Source organism: Dermochelys coriacea, chromosome 9 (assembly GCF_009764565.3).
Source record: "Dermochelys coriacea isolate rDerCor1 chromosome 9, rDerCor1.pri.v4, whole genome shotgun sequence".
In the NCBI taxonomy this organism is placed as follows: domain Eukaryota; kingdom Metazoa; phylum Chordata; order Testudines; family Dermochelyidae; genus Dermochelys; species Dermochelys coriacea.
The window spans coordinates 3826600-3848137 of record NC_050076.1 but is presented as its reverse complement, the minus strand read 5'-3'; the positions used below and the strand labels follow the sequence as shown (position 1 = coordinate 3848137).

At 45.2% G+C, this 21538-nt stretch overlaps 1 protein-coding gene across 1 annotated transcript; it reads right to left on the bottom strand.

Moving 5' to 3' along the window:
• Positions 1-651: 651 nt before the first annotated feature.
• CLDN1 (claudin 1) lies at positions 652-20015 on the bottom strand. Its single transcript, XM_038416560.2, has 4 exons — positions 19557-20015; positions 5428-5592; positions 4728-4812; positions 652-1333 (listed from the first exon to the last, which is right to left on the bottom strand). Exons 1-4 carry the CDS (start codon positions 19777-19779, stop codon positions 1171-1173), a joined length of 636 nt encoding a protein of 211 aa, XP_038272488.1. The 5' UTR covers positions 19780-20015; the 3' UTR covers positions 652-1170.
• Positions 20016-21538: the final 1523 nt, after the last annotated feature.

Sequence of the window (21538 nt, the reverse complement as noted above, 5' to 3'; positions counted from 1 at the left end):
GACTCCTCAGAAAGCAGCCATGCTGAAAGAAGACTACAGGTGATAGAGGACAGCAGCTTGGACTGGCGTTTGCAGGGTGGTACTGAAACACAAATCAGCACCATTGTGTGCTGCATCTGCTGAGGCATCACGCCGTAGATTGACAAGGTGCTAATCCCTCCATGCAACACTGGAGAGAACATACCTGGAATACAGTGAATAGTTCTTGCCGCCTCACTCCCAGAACTGACAGTTTGGGGACAGGGAAATTTAGAGAAGAAAATGACAAAAAAGCTAAGGAGATGGATTCTTAGAAAAGAATGTACAACTCAGCTCAGAGATGACTAAGGATGTGGGTGGTGGATTGGATGTAATATCTGGTAACTAATATTTGAAAGGAGCAAACTTCAAGGAGTAGAGGAATTGTTTAAGGTGGTGTCCACTGGCGCGTGTGTGTGTGTGTGTGTGTGTATGCGTGTGCATGCACATGCACACATCTGTTTGTGTGTAGTAGTAATGGGTAAGAGTAAAGGGTAACACTGAGCAAAGTCAGACTGAGGGTAAATACAATCAGAAAAAATCTGCAATACACCTTTGGGGTTTGCTAATTTTTGTGATTCTAGTCTTTGGTGTGCTGATCTGTACATAGAAGAAAGAGGGATAAAATAGGAAGCCATAGCAAAACCATAAGACTTTATTAGACCCTCTTAGAACAGGTACTATGGGTCAGGTCTTTTCCCTAGGCCGGGAGATTTCTTCTAATACTACTTTTTCTATCACTTTGTATAGAAAAAAATATACACACCACACTGGACTCCAGCTTAATGGGATAAAGGGGGTGAATTGTTACCATCTAATTGAGATTTTTTTTATATAAAGCACAAATATTTGTCTGAAAAAAGTATCACTTTCCCTTTTTCTCCCAATGAGCTGCAGGATCAAGATTAACACAAGATTGGAGGCTACACCTTTCCAATGAGAATATCTATGAACAAGGCTAGTCTTCCTCTTTGGGCTGGGAGAGAAAGGAAGATTCATGTCCAGTAATGAAGAGGATTATAAAAATATACACATTTGCTGTAATAAAAGGAAGGCAGTATGCAGAAGGTCCAAACTCCGCTCTGATCTGGTCTCCACATCTTCTCTTTAATGAGCTTTGTCGCTGACACAGGTAGCTCCTCCCCATCTCGATTATACATAATCCTTTCCTGCTGAGGGAGCACTCTTTGGGTGGGCGCGGGTGGGTGGGTAGGAAATTTCTCTTCGTGGACAGGAGCAGCAGAGGAAGGCACCTCCCAAAATGGTGAGAGAAGCAGCTGCCCAGCCAATGAAGAGGGCCTGTCCGAATTCAAATCTGGGGAGAAATAATAAATAGTAATATAAATATCAAAACATCCTAGGGTCAGAGGCAAAAAAGACCCCCAGCAAACTCTGGCCAGAGAGCCAACCAACATGCAGCACAATCCTTGTTCAGTACAGCAACATTGCCAGTCCTAAAAATATGGAGTCAGGACCCCCTAAATCACGAGATTGGCTAAAAAATCATGCAGTTTAGAAACAGAAAACACGTTGAGCTCCTTTTCCTTGCCTTCTGGTTTCTGAGCCTGTAGGTCACACCTGGGTCACAGTTTCAAGCCTTTCTTTGCTCCCACAAGGGCTAGAAATTTACTCTTTTTATAAAGAAAGTGAAAGCCAAGATTCTCACCTAATCATATGCCTCCAGGAGCTTGGGCTTTAAGAAAAACACCAACTATCAGGAGACTTGAAACCATGAGAGTTGGCAGCTCTGTGAACTAATTTTGAGTACCTAGATCCCCACTGGGTTTATGGGTTTTCCCCCATGACTAGAATGTCTATGAAAGTCACACTACAGTGATTTCATACATCAGAGTTCAAACTGTCATCCACCCTCGATAGTCAAGGGATGCCCTTTTGCTATCCAATGGCAATTCAGGTAGAAATGTTCATGGGGCTGTGTTCTATTTAAAGTACCGTAGAGCAGGTAGGGGTTATATAATGTCATGTGCTAAGCTGGAGTTTAAGTATAATCAAATAAATGAAAGAACATAGCAGGTGCAAGTCAGCAACAAAATCTAGGAGCCATAAGTAGCAGAATCACATTTTATGGACAAAGTATGAGGGTGTTTCATAGTAATGGCTCAAAACAGTTCTGTTTACAATGGAAATACCCTTGTGTTTCGGACCATTATAATGTAGCAATTTCTTAAATAAGAGATGAGATATTAAGGTCTTCCAAACAGGTGATAATAAATCTTTATATCACCCCAAACCATCCCAATTTATCTATGCCCAATGTTTGATTTACTTTGTTAGGGTCCAGGGGGTGTTGTTTATTTAGCCTCCCTCTGATTTCTCCCCTTTGAGTTACATTAATTCTAAAGCTGGTTGGAAAATGATGGGGGGAGGAGGAGGAATCATGACACATTTTGTTTCTCTTTTTCATGGATTTTGTTGTTGTTGTTGAAAATTTTCCAACTAGCTCTTACCGACTCTTCTGGAAACAAAGATGCCATTGGTATGGGAAGGGTTAGTGACCCCCCGCCCCACATAAAAGCAATATGTTTATAGACTGGCTTATCATTGGTACTATGTGTGGTATTACTATAAGTATGTTGCTCTTTGTTAGTGCCTTTCATTTGAGGATCTCAAAGAGTTTCCCAAACATTCATTTTTTAAGCTTCACAACTACATTGGGTTATTTCTCACATTTTACAGACGGACAAACTGGGGCACAGAAAGAGGATCAAAGCCCTGCTCCAGCAAACACAGTGATGGAGCTAGGAATAGAAGGCCAGACTCTTATTTCACTGGCCTGTGTTCTAACCACTAGTCACTACTCCCCCTGAATTACAAGTATTAATTGTGTTTGTACTGCACCTAGCACAGTAGAGTCCTGGCCCATGACTAGGGCATCTAGGCACTACAATAATACAAATAATAATAATTACTTGTCACAGTTAACTCACAGGAATGGCATACAGTCCAATTCTGCAAGGCTTAACCGAAAGATGAAGACAGTGTAATGACACCAACTTAAATTCTTCGTTCGCTTTTACTCATGCAGTCCCTGTGATTCCACTAACAGGGCACTATTTACACCAGTGGTGTATATGGCACAATGGCAAAATCTGTATCTGACTCTCTTTTTTCAAATGCTAACCAGTTCAAAATAGAGTTAAAAAAGTAAAATCGCTGGCGTGGAGACAGGGTTTTGTGGTGAAAATATAGAAATAAAATTGACCCCATCATATGATTTCAAAGTGCAATTTATCACAAAAGACTTTGTGAATGAGTTACGTTTCACTGTTAACTACAAATTACCAATCTTGCCTCTCTGGTTCATCACTCAGTTTTGGACATTTGTTTGGCACAGGAAAACAGATTAGAAGAATCCAGATCACCTCCTCTATGCCCAGAAAATACAATGTACAGCAAAGTGGCTTAAAACATCAGTTTGCAAAACCTATGGACGCTTGTTAGAAATAATTGGCAGCAGCGAGGTTAAAAGCATCACAGAAATGCACAGCAAAGGTGAAAAACTTCTGTGTGGCATTGTTGGAATACTAAAAGAGTCGTTCTCGAGACTCATTGTTCTGACGTTTATAGCCTACTATGCTAGAAGCCGCGATGCTAGTGCTGGCTCTGCCCCTCACCTGCTGTGCAACCGTGGGCATGTCACTATTCTTTGCCTCAGTTTCCCCATATGTAAAATGGGGTAATGATACTGGCTCTGCTTCGTAAAGCACTCAGAGGTCTATAGCCAAAGAGCCCCATTTAAGAACCACACTGAATATCTCTCTTTCATGGCAAAAATTGTAAACCCCCATAATTTTAGCTTAACATCAAGGGACACACCATTTTAATCAACATTAAAAGTTGTTTTAAATTTAAAATTAAAAAATTGATATTAAAAATTATGAGGAAAGTAAAATCAATACTCACTTTACCAAAAAAAAATGCTTACAATCATTTAATGCTATTTCACTATTTGTTCACATACTGGGCTCATGCCTGGCCTTCCCATGCTGCTAAATGGGTTGCAGCTAGATCCCAGCTAGGTGAGAGGAGGATCCTGGCATGCAAAAGGGGTTTGTGGTACAGCAGGAGAGGAGAAACCATGGTTTCAAGCAATTTAAAAAGCTGTACACCACTACACTGGGCCTGGATGGAGCCAAATATCTAAACATTCACGGAGGAGGCTTACTCAGTAGAAGGCTGGTTGGAGAGAGACCAAGGGCTTGGTTCACCATTGAACCGTGTGTTGGCATGGATAGCTGTGCAGAGCGAGTGAACAGCGCTACCATTCCAGTTGGGTAGCATTTTGCCCTCACTTTGCACAGGTGTCAAAGTGCAGGGCAGTGGGCAGCTGGGCCGCACGACCTTTTATGAGAGTCACAGAAATTATGGCTGATGTCAACATGCCACTCTAGGCCTTGCTCTTGCGACAGGATCTGCATGGGCGTCAGGATCCAGTCACGCGGCTCTAGTTGCATTAGTCAGATTTAACCCTTCTAACATCTTCTGTCCTATGACAATCACCCAAGTCTCACAAGGGCTGGGAAATGCCTTCAAGCAAACCCTGGCAGGGCACCAGTAATCATGATAGCCCACTCTTGCTCCCGCTGAAATCAATGGCAAAATTCCCATTGACTGAGATGGGTCAGGCCCTGCACTGCAACTTTCATTTGCCTTATGGTACAGTGTCATTATGCAAGACTGGCCGTTACCTGGTGTTGACGGGGGTGAAAGGGTTGTAGAAGTCCCGAGCCACTCGATGTCCATACCAGGATGTGGCCACCAAGACGTCAAAACCTGCCAGTGAAATTCAGACAATTAAATGGCTGGTTAGTCAATAGGGAAGCCTCCAAAGAGATGACATGATCACAGCAAAGATTAGTACATTGAGGAACTGCAATCCTGAGAGGTGCTGAGCATCCACAACTCAAAGCCAAATTGTGGCTTGAAGCCACAGGCCAGCACTGGGTGGGAGATATGGGTGAGGGGCCAGTGCCATGGACCCCACACTGGTTAATTCAGCACCCATTGCACTGGGGACAGCTGCCATCTGGTCCCTTTGGTGGCAAAAACCTGGCATCTCAGCACTCTTGGGACTTTTCAACCCATGACACAGCATGCCAGGACACTAGAGAATGGGGCCAGCCCAGCTAGTTAGTGTAATCCTTTGAACAATGGAAATTTTGGAAAAGGCCAACCAAATGAATGACTGGCCCTAGGACATGCAATGTGTGTCTGCAGTTTCCAAAGGGTTAATACGTGAAGGCAACAATTATTTCCAGATGTTCCAGCACAACTAACAGGTAAAAAGCACTTTATACTCTCCTCTCACCCAAAATACCTGATTGCAAAATAAATCCTATCCAGAAATGGGCACTGATAGGTGTGTTTGGTCTTTGAAATGTTACCAACCTGCAATAAGGAAGATCACGCCCCCAAAGACAGCCATCCTCATCTTCTTCACCTCATCATCCTCCATGCATTTCATGCATTTCATGCCAGTCACAGCAACAAAAATGGCAATGAGCCCCAGGAGTATGCCAGCCACCATCAGTGCCCGGGTAGCCTGCAGACTGCCTACAAGGACAAACATAGTGTTGTGTTGAGTTAGAGTTACCCTGAGGTCATCAGTGTGTTGAAAAGAACCCAAGGCCCACGTTGAAACACAAGTTATTGGGCTTAATATAGAGGTAATGGTGAAGTTCTATGTCCTCTGTTAGGTACTACTTTCTGGCCTTAAACTCTATGAAGAACTATCATGCATCAACTCGATCATATAAAGTGGTGGACACACACACACAAAACTTCTTCTGAAATCAATGACAGAGGGCTCAGCTCCTTGCAGGATTTGATCTTCAACAACTTTTGTTCCCTAACCATTTTAATTCCAATTAAAAAAGAATACATTTGCTAGTTATCAAAGGAAATAAGTTCGGTTTTAGGCTCCGATCTGGCAAAACCTTTAAACACATGCATAACTGCAATCAATGGGAACTCTTTAGTGTTCAGCACTTTTGAAAATCACACCTCTAATTTAGGTGTCTCAGAGCTTGACTCTATGGTGCAGCCACGCGCACTGAGGGGCGGGAGTATGAATTCTAACATGGAGCAAAAATATAAAAAATGTAAAGTCATTTCTGTTAAATATAAAGATGGCATAAAAATTGGTGGAATGGGAAATAATGATAGGGACAGGTCAGTTGTACCAACCTATCTGTAGCATGTGGTAAGGTGGGCTCATCTGAACAACATACATTTTAATACTGCCAAGTGCAAGGTATAGGAACAAAGAATATAGGTCACACAAGATGGGGAATGCTACCATGACACAGAGCAGAACGTAAGGGTAGGGAAATAAATGAACATGGGCTGTATGATTCTGTAGTTAAGAGGCCAAATAAGAGATTTTGATGCAAAAGCAGGGGAATATCAAGTAGGAGCAGTGAGGAGATATTACTTCTGTATTCAGCATTTGTGGGACCATTATTGGAATGCTGTGTCCCGTTACGGCGTCTACACTCAGAAAAAGATGCTGAAAAATCAGGAAGTGTTCAGAAAAGAGTCAGAAGAATGGTTTGAGATCTGGGAAACCTGCCTGACTGTGAGATGTATGCAGCTCAATCTATTTGGTTGATCTAAGAGAAGGATAAGAGGTGACTTGATCATGGTCTACAAGTACGTACACGGGAAAGAGCTTTCAGAGAGTGGATGGCTTAAGGCGTAATGGGATCCTAGTGCTCAGAAGCTGAATAAAAGCTACCTGTTATGCTGACACTTGTGAGAAGGGACCAGAATAGGGCCTTTATGTCACTCACTGGCCGGCACGTGAAACATTTCCACCTATGCCAGATCTACAGAGGTTGTGAGTCTGTTACACACCCAGCTGCAGAGCCTGGCTCTTCATCTCAGCTGCAGGGATTCATGCTCTTAGCTCTGGAGGTCCCTGGCTCAAACTATGGCATTGACCAGGATGGCAGCAAACTCACATCTATTCTATGTAGGTTCTTAAACCATGCTCTTCACTGTAATAACCAAATCCTCCATAGCTTCATGCTGTTCCTGCAGCAGGGGGGTTCTTTCCTAGCCAATCATAGCCCCTACAGGGCAAGTGTCCAAATCTGGCTGATGGAGTTTCCCATCAGGAGGCCCTTAGGCTGCACCTGGAGCAGTTAAAGACACACCAGGAGCAGATCTGTTGAGGAAGAAGGTGCAATTTTGACACTGTTTATTTTCGAATTCCAGCTGCTCTTTAATCATCGTTACACCAATCCCTTTCCCAGACATTCTGGGTCTTTCCCTTTGTCTTTTTATAGAGTCTTTGGAAGATTCCTTCCTTAAAAGCCAGGGAGAGTTGGCCCTGAATAGCCCATCAGCAACAAGGGTTCAGCAACAGAAAGGCACCAATATCTTAAGGCAAGTCAGGACCAGTCTCTGTGTAAATGTTTCAGAGTAGCAGCCGTGTTAGTCTGTATTCACAAAAAGAATAGGAGGACTTGTGGCACCTTAGAGACTAACAAATTTATTTGAGCATAAGCTTTTGTGAGCTACAGCTCACTTCATCGGATATAAATGTTCAACTTCTTAATGGTGTAGGAGTAGGTTGTGCCGTGCAGTGAAAAAACAAACGGATCCAGATCAGTGGGAACCGACACACCGTGCACAAGAAAAAAAATCTCTGGTCTCTTAGGGGATTTTCACTTTCATAGTGGTAGGGCTTGGCTGGCTTGTGTTTCCCTGCCTTTCCTTAAAAGGGAAAATGCCCATCAAAGCAACACAGGTGTTTTTCATTGAGTTTCCTTTGTGTCACCATTGGTCATGGCTTGCAAGCTGAGGATGCGAGTCTCCTCTTGCTTACAGCAGTGTAAATCCAGGGTGACTCCAATGACATTAGTGGAAGTTCACGGGTGTAAGGGAAATCAGAATCAGGCTTTAAATGCATATTATTATGCTATTAAACAAGCAGAAACATTCATCATCAGGCTCAGTGATCAAGCATGGGTGATTTCAAACCAAAAGAATATTTTGTAACACTGTTTCTATTGGTCACTTTTTTGTATTTGTCAAGTTACGTTGAATCATTTTTAAACTAATATTTGTCAATGGAATATAGCTTAAAAAGACTGACACAAAAATCAGCTTGCATTAGGATACTCATTCCGCAATAGTATCCAAGAGCCCACATGTGTTTCATGCTAAATTTTGCAACATGTCAGCAGCTTTGCAATGGCCAATAGCTGAGTGTATAAACTGTGATTTTCTTTGTACGTGAGGAAGGGTTGTTTGTCAGATGTACTGTGACCATATGTCACATACAACATGTCAGGTCTATTGTGCATAATTTAGGCTCATTCTGATTGTGAAAGAGATGACCCTAAAGGGAGAGAGGTTTTGAAAGCAATGAAAGCGTTTTGCAAGAGGTTCAGAACTGCAGGACGTAATCTAAATATTGGACAACTAGGAGTAAAAGCCCAGTTACTTGACACAAGGGGTAATAAATATAGGAAATAAGTTACAGGGTGAGGTATTTGACAGAGAGGAGTTAAAATGACTTTAGAAGACACTGAAGGTAATTTTAGTACTAACCACAGTTACAGCATTTACTTCTGCAAACCTTAGCTGATTATCCTCATGAGATCCCTGCAGAATTGGTAAACCAGGATCACCCTCCAAACTTCACAGATGGGGAACCAGAGAAATCACAAGATTTTCCAAAGCCCCACAATAAATCAGTAACAGAACATGGGGTTAGATGTCAGGGGCACGTGATACCTAGTCAGCCGTTCATTCCCCTAGGCCACACAGCCACCATAGCTGGCAGAAAAAAGAGGATTGAGGCATTTAGCAAAGGAGGTGGCTGCTGGGACTAGGTTCAGGACTGTTTGGCTGAACGGACCCAAAGAGTTTTCTATTGGTCATCAATTATCTGATAAATGAGGAAGGAGCAGAGTGCTTTTACCTGGTCTCTACCTAAAGATCACATTTGATAAGGACACTTGCCCATGAATCTGACAGAGTTCCATAGGAGAAGCTGCTGGTAAGGGTCAGAGTTAAGGTTCATGTGTTTGACTTTTCAGCATTTAGGATTTTTGAACTAAAAACTTGCTATTTCTTAGCTTTATTTACAATTTTAGCTCTGCCTTAATGAAGGGTGTGCATGAGAGAGAGAGAACATGGAGGTGGGTTGAGGTTTTTCGTTCATATGTTTGTGTTTGCCTCTGAATATCAATACTGTAGTGGTCTATTCTCCTTCTCTCAGATCCCTCCTGCCAAAGTGTCCTGAGGTTATTTCATGGAATTCCACCATGTGCCCAAGGAAAGGGCTTTCCCCTCTATTTCAATGCCTGTTTCCCCCAGCAATGGGCAAAATCTTAACTACAAAGAAAGACCTTCAAGCCATTATCTCCAGTTCTTTCCATGGAGAATTTCTCAGGGTCACACTCCGTTTGTTTCATTTTGCTCCAGTGACTTGAAATGGTTAAACTGTTTGTTCCCCATCTCCTTCTCTGCAAAATCTGCTAATCTTAGCTGAGGTTCAAAATTGAGTCCATGTGGACCATCTTCCTTGTGGAGAACCAGGGCAATTATCGAGCATCTCTGGATCTGCAAAGTATTTACTCACATGGGCCCATTCGGTAGCACAACCTATTCGTATAGATTGCATTTATTTGTAGTTGAGATGAATCTCCCCAAATCTTGAAAAAAAAAATTGGATATTGCAAAAGGCAACAATATACAGCAATAGATGATGTTGTGAGGGAGTCAACTGGTTGGGTACCAGATGGATCAGTGTTAGATCTAGCCTTGTTTAACATCTTCCCAATCTGGAAGGGGGAGTAGTATTACCAATGAAGCTCCCAGATGATACTAGACTAGAAGGAGTTTCTTGGCGAGCTTAGAAGCACGGGCAGAAAACAACAAAATGAGATTTCATTTGAAAAAAAAAAGTACAATGACCCATGTGAGGGGGATAGAATTCAAACACAGGTGTTCAGTGGGAGGGAATAACCAGGGCAGCAGTAACAGCCGAAAGAGATGAGGTCTGATTGTGATGACACCCACTGGTCATTCAAACCCCTCCTTAACACATGCTTCTGGTTCTGTCTCTCTACCTGTCACTCTCTGTGATTGTGCCTTCCTCCCTTTTGCAGAGTACATTGATAGTGGTTAATTACCACATGGGTTGTAGCTACCAAGTAACCAAGATGACAGCTCAATACAAGATTATCTAAATCTGCACACATTTGAGCGTTAGAGAACAGAGGCCAGTGACAGTCCGTGATGACTGGTCTTCTAGGGCACTTGTTCTGTTTACTAGAGAAATAAGGGATTGTTTCTCCATCCCTTGCTCATGCAAATAGTTCCACGGAAGTCAATGGAGGTGCAGCTGCTCAGAACCTGTGAAAAACAGGCCACTTTTACTTAAGATCCCAACTAAGGATTTAGGAGCCTAACCACAGGCACCCTTGTTTGAAAACATTGACCTTACCCAGCTGTCCACCAAGAACTGGACTGATACCAAACCACAGCCAGCAGATGGCACCAGGATTTGGTCTCTACTATCCATTGTTTACTCAAAGGTGAAGGACTTTTGTTGCCGTTTAGTAATAACGAACCAGCTCTGCAAACATTTCCTAGTGATGGGAGATAGTAAGTAAGTATAGGACTGGGTCTTAAGACTACTGCTGGAAAGGATTACCTTTCAAATATTAGGAGTACTTGTGGCACCGTAGAGACTAACAAATTTATTTGAGCATAAGCTGTAGCTCACGAAAGCTTATGCTCAAATAAATTTGTTAGTCTCTAAGGTGCCACAAGTACTCCTTTTCTTTTTGTGAATACAGACTAACACAGTTGCAACTCTGAAACCTTTCAAATATCGTAACTTCGTGCAAATGCTAGAGGCGCTCTCACTGAATTTAAAATGTGAAAAGCAACATCCATTACAAAATATGCTAACTCTCCGCTGCAGGGAATTTGATTTTGTCTGTGGCCATAGATTTGGACATATGAACTACATGATGCACAATTTATCGACGTCCTAGATAAGATTTTTCCATGGCTATCAGTGGCTGGCAGAGAAATAATCATATGAAGTGGTGTGATAGCAGAAAGGTTTCACTGGAGTAAGTGTGGGATTTCTTTTAGACCTTCACATTTCAGGCTGGATTTTGTTAATGCCGCATGTTAAATAAAAGCTATGTTAGGGAAGTGACTGGCGCTCATTTTGTAAACTCTGCACTTTTCAAGCATATTCCCTTTCGCGGCTCTGTGTGTGTGCACACACATTTATCTTGTACTGGTTCTCCACACAACCAGCTCCAATCCTTGATGGGTTGCTGATCAGCTGACGTGTCTGCATATTTTTAGCTAGAATAGTTTTCTGACAATAACTGGACAATTCCCTGCTACCAGGCCATACAAGGCTTACGCAGCCCAGGGATGGCAGAGTGCAGGTGACACTGACAAGTGCTACACTGTTCCCTATTCTTATGAGAACAGTAACTACCCATGAGTCACAAACAGCCCATGAAGTATGGGAAACATGTTACTCAAGCTACTCCAAACAGCTCAGGCAGGAGTGTTCACTTCCCACTGGGGTTCGACAGAAGCCAGAGCTACTCACCAATGCCAAACCTTCAAGAATGATTCACTCAGCGAGGCCCGTCTTACCTGCCTTGCTGTTGTACCATTGTACCAGTGCTGGGTGAGGATGAACTTTCTCCTTTCCTTTTATTATTGCCTTTCAAGGGATGCTTAGGAAAAACAACCCCCCAGTTTTAAGATTAGACAAAAGCCTCTCTTTGTGACAAGATCAGTCTACAGGAAGGATCCTCAGAGGCAAGCAGGTTAAAAAATGAGAGGGATTTTATCTTATGTGGAATAAACATCTAATGTACGGCAAAACACAAAAAAATGATTCACCCAGGTAAAAGGGATAGGTGCTGAACTCCAATCAAAAGGGTCTTTGATTAAGCATCCAGACTGGCAACTCAGGCCAATGAAGTTCTCTATCTCAGATCATACAAACTTTTGGTGGTAGCAGTGGAAGCTTTACCCAGGCTGTCCCACCGGATGTGGGTGCATAACCTAACAACTCCAGTCAGAAGAATGCCACCTCTAGTAATGATGAGGTACTTAAATAACCAGGGCACATATAGTTTTGGACTCTGCTTGCTGAAAAGGAATGATTAGTGATGGTGATTTTTGTTGTGACTACACTTTATCTCAGCCAAAAGGCCGAGAAGCGATGTGATGCAGACACCTGTCCACTAGCATCCACAAAGATCACCAGATAAAGAAAGGTCCGACATGTGAGCGACATCTGCTCACACTGATCTGGGCCAAAACTGAGTGAGTGAGCCGGAAGCGAAAGGCCAGGCAAGCCTCTTACCCAGCCATGGAGCCAGCCACCCCTCCAATCCCTGAAAAGTCCATTCCTAAATTTGACATTGTGCTATTAAAAGCACTCTAGAAAAGGGTGCGGAGATCCTCTGGGCTGGGGGCTAGTTAGCGACTGAAAGGTGAAGGCTGGCAATTCCACAAGGTGTGTTCAATACAGACAGAGATAAGGACAGTGATCAGCATGCACTGCTTTATACTGTGCCTGCCTGAAGCAGGGGAGAAGGTAGGAATCCCCGCTGTAGTCGCTCAGTGACAGCATCAGAGAAAGCCTCCCTCCTGAACCAGCCCATCCACACCGCCCCTTTTCTGAAGCCAAACACTCGCCTGGCTTGGTGGCGATTCAGGAGAGACATTTCCTCCATAAAATCTGGAAACTGTTCCCCACCCACAGGCTTAAGAACACTGAGCACGTAACCTCTACAGCCACGTAGGAGACGGTTCCTATGGCAGGTTCTGCTGTCAAGCCAATACTTTGTGACAGAGATTTCAATCCACTCTGCTGCAGCCGCACCTCCCACAGGTGGTCTCAGTGGGATTCCGTCTGGCTCTTCATCTCCTCAACACAATGTGCAAACATTAACCAGTCCCCACAGTAACCACGCTATCCCCATTTTACAGAGGGGGGAAATGAGACACACCGGGGCAAATTAAGCGCTAAGCCCAGGAAAGTCCAAATCCCATTGAGCTGCACCTGCTTATTCCAGAGCTAAAGATAACAGAGAGGTGGGTGACTTGTCTAACTCCATCCAGCATGCTGGTGGGAGCAGTAGGATTAGAACCCGGCTGCTTCTGCTACTAGTCCTAGGATCAGTCCTGCAGCTCCCCCAGTCAAGTATCATGGTGTGGCACTTGTGACCTGACAGTGAAAACTTCCCCCCACTCCCACCAGGGAACAGCCTCAGCGAGGATGCTGGGGATGCAGGAAGGGAGGGGTTCACACGGGAATAATGTTGCTGGGCCCGGAAAGCATCCAAGCCCTTGTTTATTTTCTGGGATGGGGCGGGGAATCCACCCAGCTTCAGCAATTAAGCAGCAGCTGAGTCTCCACTTGCCTGAAGTGCGGTGCCTTTCCCAGCAGCAACACCCCACAGGGTGATGGATGGCTTGGACGGGAACAGTCCCGACAAGACCCCAGAGGAGGAGCTCTGCTTTGAGAGAGCGAGAGAGTGCGTAGGTGGGACCAAGAACTGGCAGGTGATGGTGCCAGGTGTCCCACTTCATTGATGCTCTGGCTGATTCTCCCAGCTCTGACACACGTGCAGAAAAGGGCTCATTCCGCCGAAGGCAACGGGGCTACTTGAGAATAAAACTGCCACAGGCGGGAGGTGGCTCCGGCCCTTGAATTCTAGGGCAAAGGAGCACTTCCTATCTCATTGGGAGCTGGGCACGGCGACCCATGGAGGGTACGGGTTGGAACAGCTCAGGGGCTGCCCAGCGATGTTCAATGCACCCTGCCTCATTGCCAAGCTTATCTTCAGCCACAGGCTGGCCTGTATGTGCGGGGAGGGTAGAAAGTGCGCTCTCCCTTCTCCAGCAGAGTCCAGCATGCACTGAACAGGTGAAAGGACCTTATGGCTCGATCCTGCTCTCCTCATTCAGGAGAAAATCCCAATGATGTAAAGGATTCTGGGGGTCAAGAGGAGTTTTCCTGCAGTATGGCCCGTAGGGCCGCCCGTTATAGGTTTATCATGTGATCGAATGACACTGAGGGCTCAGCCCTGGGCCCTGGCACTGCAAAGCATCAGCATCCCCCACTGTCACAGAAGAACCATTGTTTGCAGAGCAGTAATCATCAGTTAGTTACAAATAACTGGGCCGGATCCTGTGGTCGTTACTTAGCTTGTAAGGAGTCATTAGTCAGGCGATGCGTGTACTCTAAATTAAATCCTCCTGCAAAATCAATGGGTTAAATCCAGACTAGTTCTTTCAGGGAAATCTAATCTTTCCAGGAGTCTGTAAAAGCCCCAAACCCCACTAGCCTCCCCTGTCCCCAGGGAGCTAAATATAAAAGGTCGGAGGCCTCATCTATGCACAAACCAAACCAAACATTGATTTGAAAACGGATTTTGGTGACACCGGCCCAAGGTTGGTGTGTAGTCGCGCCCCGATTCTCCACTGCCCCACACCCAGGGGAGCCATTTAGAGCTAGAATAGTGTACTGCACCCACTTGCACATCAGACTGACAGCACTTATACCCACAATGCACAGCAGTAAATGACTGTATGATATGCACAGTATGGTGTCGGGTGGGGGGTGAGGTCTCAGGGCGGTGGAAAGCTGAGTCCACAACCGACGGTGGATACCAATAATGAGGGTGGGTCATTGCAAGCCTGAGTGTCCAATGGCAGCACCTGGGGAGCGAGGTGGTGACTGACTGATTCCAATAAACCTGCACTAGCACTTCTAATGATCCCTTTATAGAGTCTCTATGGAAAACTGCATGCGGGCTCCTGGCCGAGATGACAAGCCGGCATTGTTATTATGGTGTTTCACAGGGTTAGTCACAGCTGGAAAGGAATGTAAGGAGCACTACAGGGCCAGATCCAAAGCCACTGACGTCAATGGGAGCCTTTCCATTGCTTTCAATGGGCGGGGGGTAAAGGGGTCAGTATAAAGGAGTTGCTGTAGCCGTGTTGGTCACAGGGTATGAGAGAGACAAGGCAGGTGAGCTAATATCTGTGATTGGACTGACTTCTGTTGGTGGAATTGGTCCAGTCGAAGATATTACCTCACCCGCCTCGTGTCTCTTGGGATTACAGGAGGCCATCAGGCTAGTCCTTAGGAATTTATTTTTCCTTCTTCAGGTTTTAAGGTAAATGACAGCAAGGGAGCAAGGCAACCACAGGCCCTGACATTCCAGGCCCTTCTATAGGCGCATGGCTTTATGCGAGGGAATAGGCCTCTTGAATTCAATAGCCTTGGCTTCCTTAGGAAAGGTGTGTCCTTAACTCTGGTTAGCTACGCTGCAATCAGAGGTGACCGAGCTAGCAGCGAAGGCATGGTAGCATGGGCTAGCCCCGGGAGCAATTACTCAGGGTCCCCAAGCAGGGTTATCCAGCCCTTGCTGCTGCCCGAGCTGTCTTTGCTGAAGCTTTGGGGCAGGTCTCTGACCTGTGCTATGCAGGAGGTCAGATCACAATGGTCCCTTCTAGCCTTGGAATCTACGACTCAATTAAAGCTAGCTCCAGTGTGTGTATACGTGAGGCAGGCACACCTCTGACTGCAGTGTAGATAGACTCAGGGTAAAATCCTAGTGAAGGCTTGTTATCACAAGTGAAAGGTCAGGGTAAACCCTAGGCTCGCCTGTAGTCTGTGAGTTGGCCTGCTAACTCCTGGGGAAACTACCAACTATCCTGGTCTTCACTAGGATCTTACCTCCTTGTAGCTAACTCCAGGTTAGAGCTAGCTAGTGAAGAAGCATCCCATGGGGCTAATCATGGGTGAAAAATCACATACCTATGAACTTGTTTTGCAGGATGGGGGTCATGATAACTAAGTGTCAAAAGGAACGGGTACTCGCTCACAAGGAGAGCATCATGGACTATATTTTAAGCACCAGTGGTTGCTTTGGTGCTGTAGAATAGAGGTTCTCAACCAGGGGTCCAGAGCCCCCTGGGGGGCTGCAAGCAGGTTTCAGGGGGACCACCAAGGAGGGCCAGCATTAGACTTGCTGGGGCCCAGAGTAGAAAGTTGAAGCCTCAGCACATGGGGTGAAAGCCCGGGGCCCTGGGCCCCGCCACCCGGGGCTGAAGCCAAAGCCTGAGCAATCTAGCTTCGTGGGGGTCCCTGCAGCACGGGGCCCCAGGCAATTGCCCTGCTTGCTACCACCTAACGCCGGGCCTGGATTTTCTATGCAGAAAACTAGTTACTGTGTCACATGGGGGAGGGAGGGCTCAGAAAGAAAAAGGTTGAGAAACCCTGCTGTGGAAGAAAATAAGCTCTGCTTACATAATCAAATGACTTGATTTTGCTCCTTTTCAGAGGGGTAGCCGTGTTAGTCTGTATCAGCAAAATCAATAAGGAGTCCTTGTGGCACCTATTTATTTGGGCAAGATGTTCTTGTCAACTGTTGGAAATGGGCCACATCCACCATGATTAAATTGGCCTCCTTAGCACTACAAAAAGTAATTTTCCCTCTGTTGATATTCACCCCCTTCTTAAAAAGAAAAGGAGTACTTGTGGCACCTTAGAGACTAACAAATTTATTTGAGCATAAGCTTTCGTGAGCTACAGCTCACTTCATCGGACCCCCTTCTTGTCAACTGTTGGGAATGGGCCACATCCACCCTAATTGAATTGGCCTCGTTAGCACTGACCCCCACTTAATAAGACAACTCCCATCTTTTCATGTGCTGTATATTTATACTTACCTACTTTTTTTCACTCCATGCATCTGATGAAGTAGGTTCTAGCCCACGAAAACTTATGCCCAAATAAATGTGTTAGTCTTTAAGGTGCCACAAGGACTCCTTGTTGTTTTTGATCTTGCTCGCAACTGGAGATTTTCTATTGACTTAATTGGGAGCAGGATCTGGTCCTAAAAGAATGTTTTCTGCACAAAGAATAAGAATCACATCGGACTGATGACTAAGTTTTGTCCCCAATTCACAGAAGTGTGTGCGGTAGCTCTGGTAGTTTCTGTAGCCGATGTTGAGTTGTGGGAACAGACAAAAGTGCTCAGATTACTGCAGTTTCCCCCTTCCCCTGTGAAAAGTTTAGGTTGGAAACATTTTGCATAAAGGGGCAAAGGTTGGAAAGTATCACCTTTTAGCAAAACAACACGAGGCCATTTGTCAGCCGATTATATAAACAGATCCATTCACCTCCAGCTAATCAAAGGGGTGGGGCTGCAGGTTTTCACCCTCTTTTCCAGACAAATCTCTCTCCAGCCCTCAGGCCTTAGGGAGGTAGAACTCAGGGTAAGATCTTGTTTATGCTACAAATTTAGTTGGACCCAGCTACAGTCACTCAGGGGTATGAAAAATCCACACCTCTGAGGGCCATAGCTCTCAGACCTAAGCCCTGGGGTAGATGCGGCTAGGTTGATGGAAGATACTTCCATCCACCTGGCTACAGCCACTCAGGAAAACAGCTCCTACAGTGAAAGAAAAACCCTTTCCATTGCTACAGTCTTCGCAGGCTTGTCTACACTTAAAAAGTTAGAGCAACCTAGCTATGTCAATCAGGGGTGTGAAAAACCCTGCCCTAGGTCAGCGCAGCTAACTCCCAGTGTAGACGCAGCTATGTCACCAGAGGAATGTTCCTGTTGACGGAGCTGGCCTTGTTCGAGGAGCTAGTGTTCTGATACAGACGGAAAAATCCTTTCCATTAGTGTAGGCTGCATCTGTACTGCGTGGTTTCAGTGACACCACTTCGGGGCCGTAGCTATGGGTCTGTAGCCTCTGTAGCACAGACAAGCCCTTAGTCAGTGGGAGTTTTTCCTGAAAAGATGGACCCTGGATCAGCCTGTATTTCATCAAGAGAGCTGTGGTCTACACTTAGATGGATCTAGCTACAGCACTCTGGGGTAGTGAAACTGACAAAGCTCCAGCATAGCCGTGACTTCATTGAGAGTCGAGGATGCTCAGCGCTTCCCAGGAGGGGCTCAGCACCCTGCTGACTCAGGCCCCAATGGAGGGGTAAGGACAGACACAAGGATGTGACCACACGTGATTGCATCTGAAAGGATTAAGAAACTGTCTTCCTCTGAACTTTCCCAGGGGATCACACCCCTCTCTGCCATCACGTAAACTCAGGCTGTTTACCTAGAGAAATTTGTAACTGACACAGAATGTTCTGTTCCCGGTTAGAAGAACTTTAGAGTCAGATTCTGATTTTCAGCCACGCAGGTGTAAATCCAGAGTAATGGGGCTGCTCCAGATTTACAGCTCTGAGGGATTCAGCCTTGCATGCATCCGATGAAGTGAGCTGTAGCTCACGAAAGCTTATACTCAAATAAATTTGTTAGTATCTAAGGTGCCACAAGTCCTCCTTTTCTTTTTGCGAATACAGACTAACATGGCTGCTACTCTGAAATCAGCCTTTAGTGTGTCTCCTCGCACGTTATCTTAGCTGCTTAGAGAATTGATAGCATTCAATTGATGTAGGGAGTTTTTAAAGCTCCTTTTCCTAGATTGCTATAAATAGGAAACTCCCTGCATGAAGAACACTATAAACAACAGTAAAATTGAGCAGATTCCTCCAGAGCTTCAAATTCCTTCCTCCCCCACCTTGGCTCATCACTAATTCCGTCTTGCTGAATTTTTCGGTATGAAGCAGTTGTTTCCCAAAGCGCTGATCTCTCTGTTCTTGGCATGTTTCGCTCACTGAGCTCATTCATTAATTATTGCTTTTCCACCTCCTGTTTCTGACTCCTTTGTCAAAGTCCGGGACACAGACCCAATTCTAGCAGCCCTCTCTCCTGAGCTATGCGATTGCTTAGACTCCAAAGGAACTGCTCCCAGCCACAGTAGCAGCCAAGGTGTCCTGTAGAATCTGCAGGAAATGGGCTATTTTGCCCCTCAGAACCAAACCAAAACTCGGATTACTCATAAGAGGAAGGAATCAGCAATCCTGAACTCTTTACAGATTCCTATTAGATACTTATGAAAAAAAATTGTTTCTTTTACACATTGATTTTCTGGCAACTAACCCAAACTATGAAAAATTAAAATCCAAGTAGAAAAAGGCAGCGAATCATGGTGGCAGATTCTCCTTTCACTTCCCTCTATCTTCCAAAATAGATTAGTTAAAGCAGCATAAGACACCAGGTACACTGAAAAAAGAATATACATGCATGGACTGAAGGCAGCTTATGCTGAAAAAAAACTAGTTCTACTGAAAAAAAAACCCCTTTCCCATGTAGACCAGGCCTTATCTGGAGTAACACTGTGAATCTGACTGAAGCAACTCTGTAGCTACTATCATGTGAAAAGAGAATCAGACCCACTGACATACAATTGTGTAGGGCAAGACCTATCTGCACCTTCAGTGGCACCAGCTCAATCATATCTATCACAATGAAAACAAAATACAAGAAGTGTTTGTGTCTCCTGGCAACGCTTCCCCTGGCCAGGGTGAAAACAGAACCAACCGGCATAAGAACAGCACAGTTCACAACCCTCCAGTTGGTACTTACCCTCCAGTTTGAGCAGAGAGTCATACACCTTGCACTGCATCTGCCCCGTGCTCTGCATGACACAGGACATCCAGAGTCCCTCATAGATAGCTTGAGCTGTCACAATGTTGTCCCCAGCATAAGAGGACATTTTCCACTGGGGCAGGGCTGCACTGATGATGATGCCGATCCAGCCTATGGAAGCAAGCACGAACCCCAGCAGCTGCAGACCTCCGCTGGCCATCTCTGTGCCAAAAAAGGCTATTGCTCGCAGATAGCTTTCAAAGTGTCCAAAGGGTCCCTGGATAGTAAACTGAGCTGCCCAGACCCCGAATGCTGCAATTGATCTGCCTGCTTCCCACCTAGTAAGAGTAACAGCAATGTGAATAACCTACAAACAGTCTTTCCTTTCTTTCAGTTCTTTTATAATCCAGGAGCAAGAGGCATCACTGAGAAAGCACCTGAATGAAGGGCAGAGCCTGTCTGGATCTCAATTTAAAGTACAGTCTTCGGGTTGCCCCCTAGTGGTTTCACCTGACTTCCCAGCTCGCAGGAGAAACTTCTGATTCCTCTGGAATTATTAAGAATTCAGGCGTGGTTTTCCCTCCTGTCGTGTGAACATGTGACTTTTATTACTTATTTCAGTGGGAAAACAGGTGATTTTCTCCAGCACCTTGCTCCCCTATTCAATCAGCTTGTTTAATGTGCATGTATTGATACAACTCATGAACCAATGGGTGCAGAGTGTGGATGATAGATACTATTGTTTCACACTCCACCTTGTTCGCTACGCACCTGTGGTTTTAGAACACAGCAACAGCAGTGGCTGAGAGGATGACTAATGCTGACCAAAGCAATGAAACATCTAAATAATCTCACGGTGATACTGGCTGCTGCTAGCGCACCTTCCCTATGAGGATCTCAAAGCGCTTTGTCGGCTTTGGTAAATAAAGGCACACCACTCTGGGGCAGGCATTGTGATCCATGTTCTAGAGATCAAGGTGAATTTACAGGCAGAAAAACTCAACATATGACTATGGTTTGCAATAGGCACTAAAAGTAACAGAATCTCCTGAGGGCCCCACAAATGCAGGCCAGACTGAGGCAGCAGGAGCTAGAAGAACAAACTTAGGAGCCAAAAAGGGCTGAGTTCTAGTCCCAACTCTGACTCCCTGAGCAGACTTGGGTCAGTCACTTTGCCTGCCTGTGCCTCAGCCCCTCCCCGTCCCCCCACTGCCATGCAATGAAGTAGCGAGGAACTGGAGGCGGGGGATGCATCTGAGCTGTATTTGGAAACAATCTGGCGTGAGAATAAAAATAAAAGATACGTCTTCCAAAAAGCCATCCAGCCAGGCTAGCCAGCACCCATCAATCATCAACACACATGTGCTTCTGAGAGCCGAAACCTTTGGTATCTGAGCTTTGGACTTCGCATTTAATAAAGAATGTGCAGTGGGCAGAACCAGCTTTCGTAAGCTTGACGATTCTAAGTGGTTGTTCAGATTGCCTTGAAATTCTGTGGGCCTCACTGGGGCATGGGTTTGTGGCCTGGAAACTTTCACTGGAGCAGAATAGCAGAAGGGGATATAGCTTGTGCTATCAGATGCAGCACCTCTCCCCAGCAGTTCTCAGAAGCTCTACAAAAGAGATGATGGATACTTGCTCCTAGTGCCTCAGAAGACAAAGAGGTTAAATGACTTGCAAAATGGTGACGTCAGTCAGTGGCAGAACCCAAGTCTCCTGGCTGCCTTCCAGCTCTGTTTATCCACCTGACCACAACTCGCTTCCTGCTGCTGAGCACTAATTTGGAAACCGACTGATTTGGGGCCTTAACATCGGAACTGATCACACCACAAGGAGCCAAAATCACTGGGAGACTGTGAGGGTCAAAGATGAAAAAACAGGTTTGCTCCTCACAGACTCAAGGGAGAGCATTGAATGTTCTGCCTTAATCCACCACCAGCTGGACCGAGGTAGTGACCAGACATCCGGAGTGTAATTCC

What these genes read in the sequence shown, in the direction of transcription:
- CLDN1 (XM_038416560.2), bottom strand. Translation starts at nt 19,779, where the DNA reads ATGGCCAGCGGAGGTCTGCAGCTGCTGGGGTTCGTGCTTGCTTCCATA. An exon ending in CTCTCTGCTCAAACTGGAGG is followed by an intron (nt 5,593 to 19,556) that starts GTAAGTACCAAC and finishes TTGTCCTTGTAG; the next exon opens with GCAGTCTGCAGGCTACCCGG. An exon ending in TTCACCCCCGTCAACACCAG is followed by an intron (nt 1,334 to 4,727) that starts GTAACGGCCAGT and finishes ATTTCTCCCCAG; the next exon opens with ATTTGAATTCGGACAGGCCC.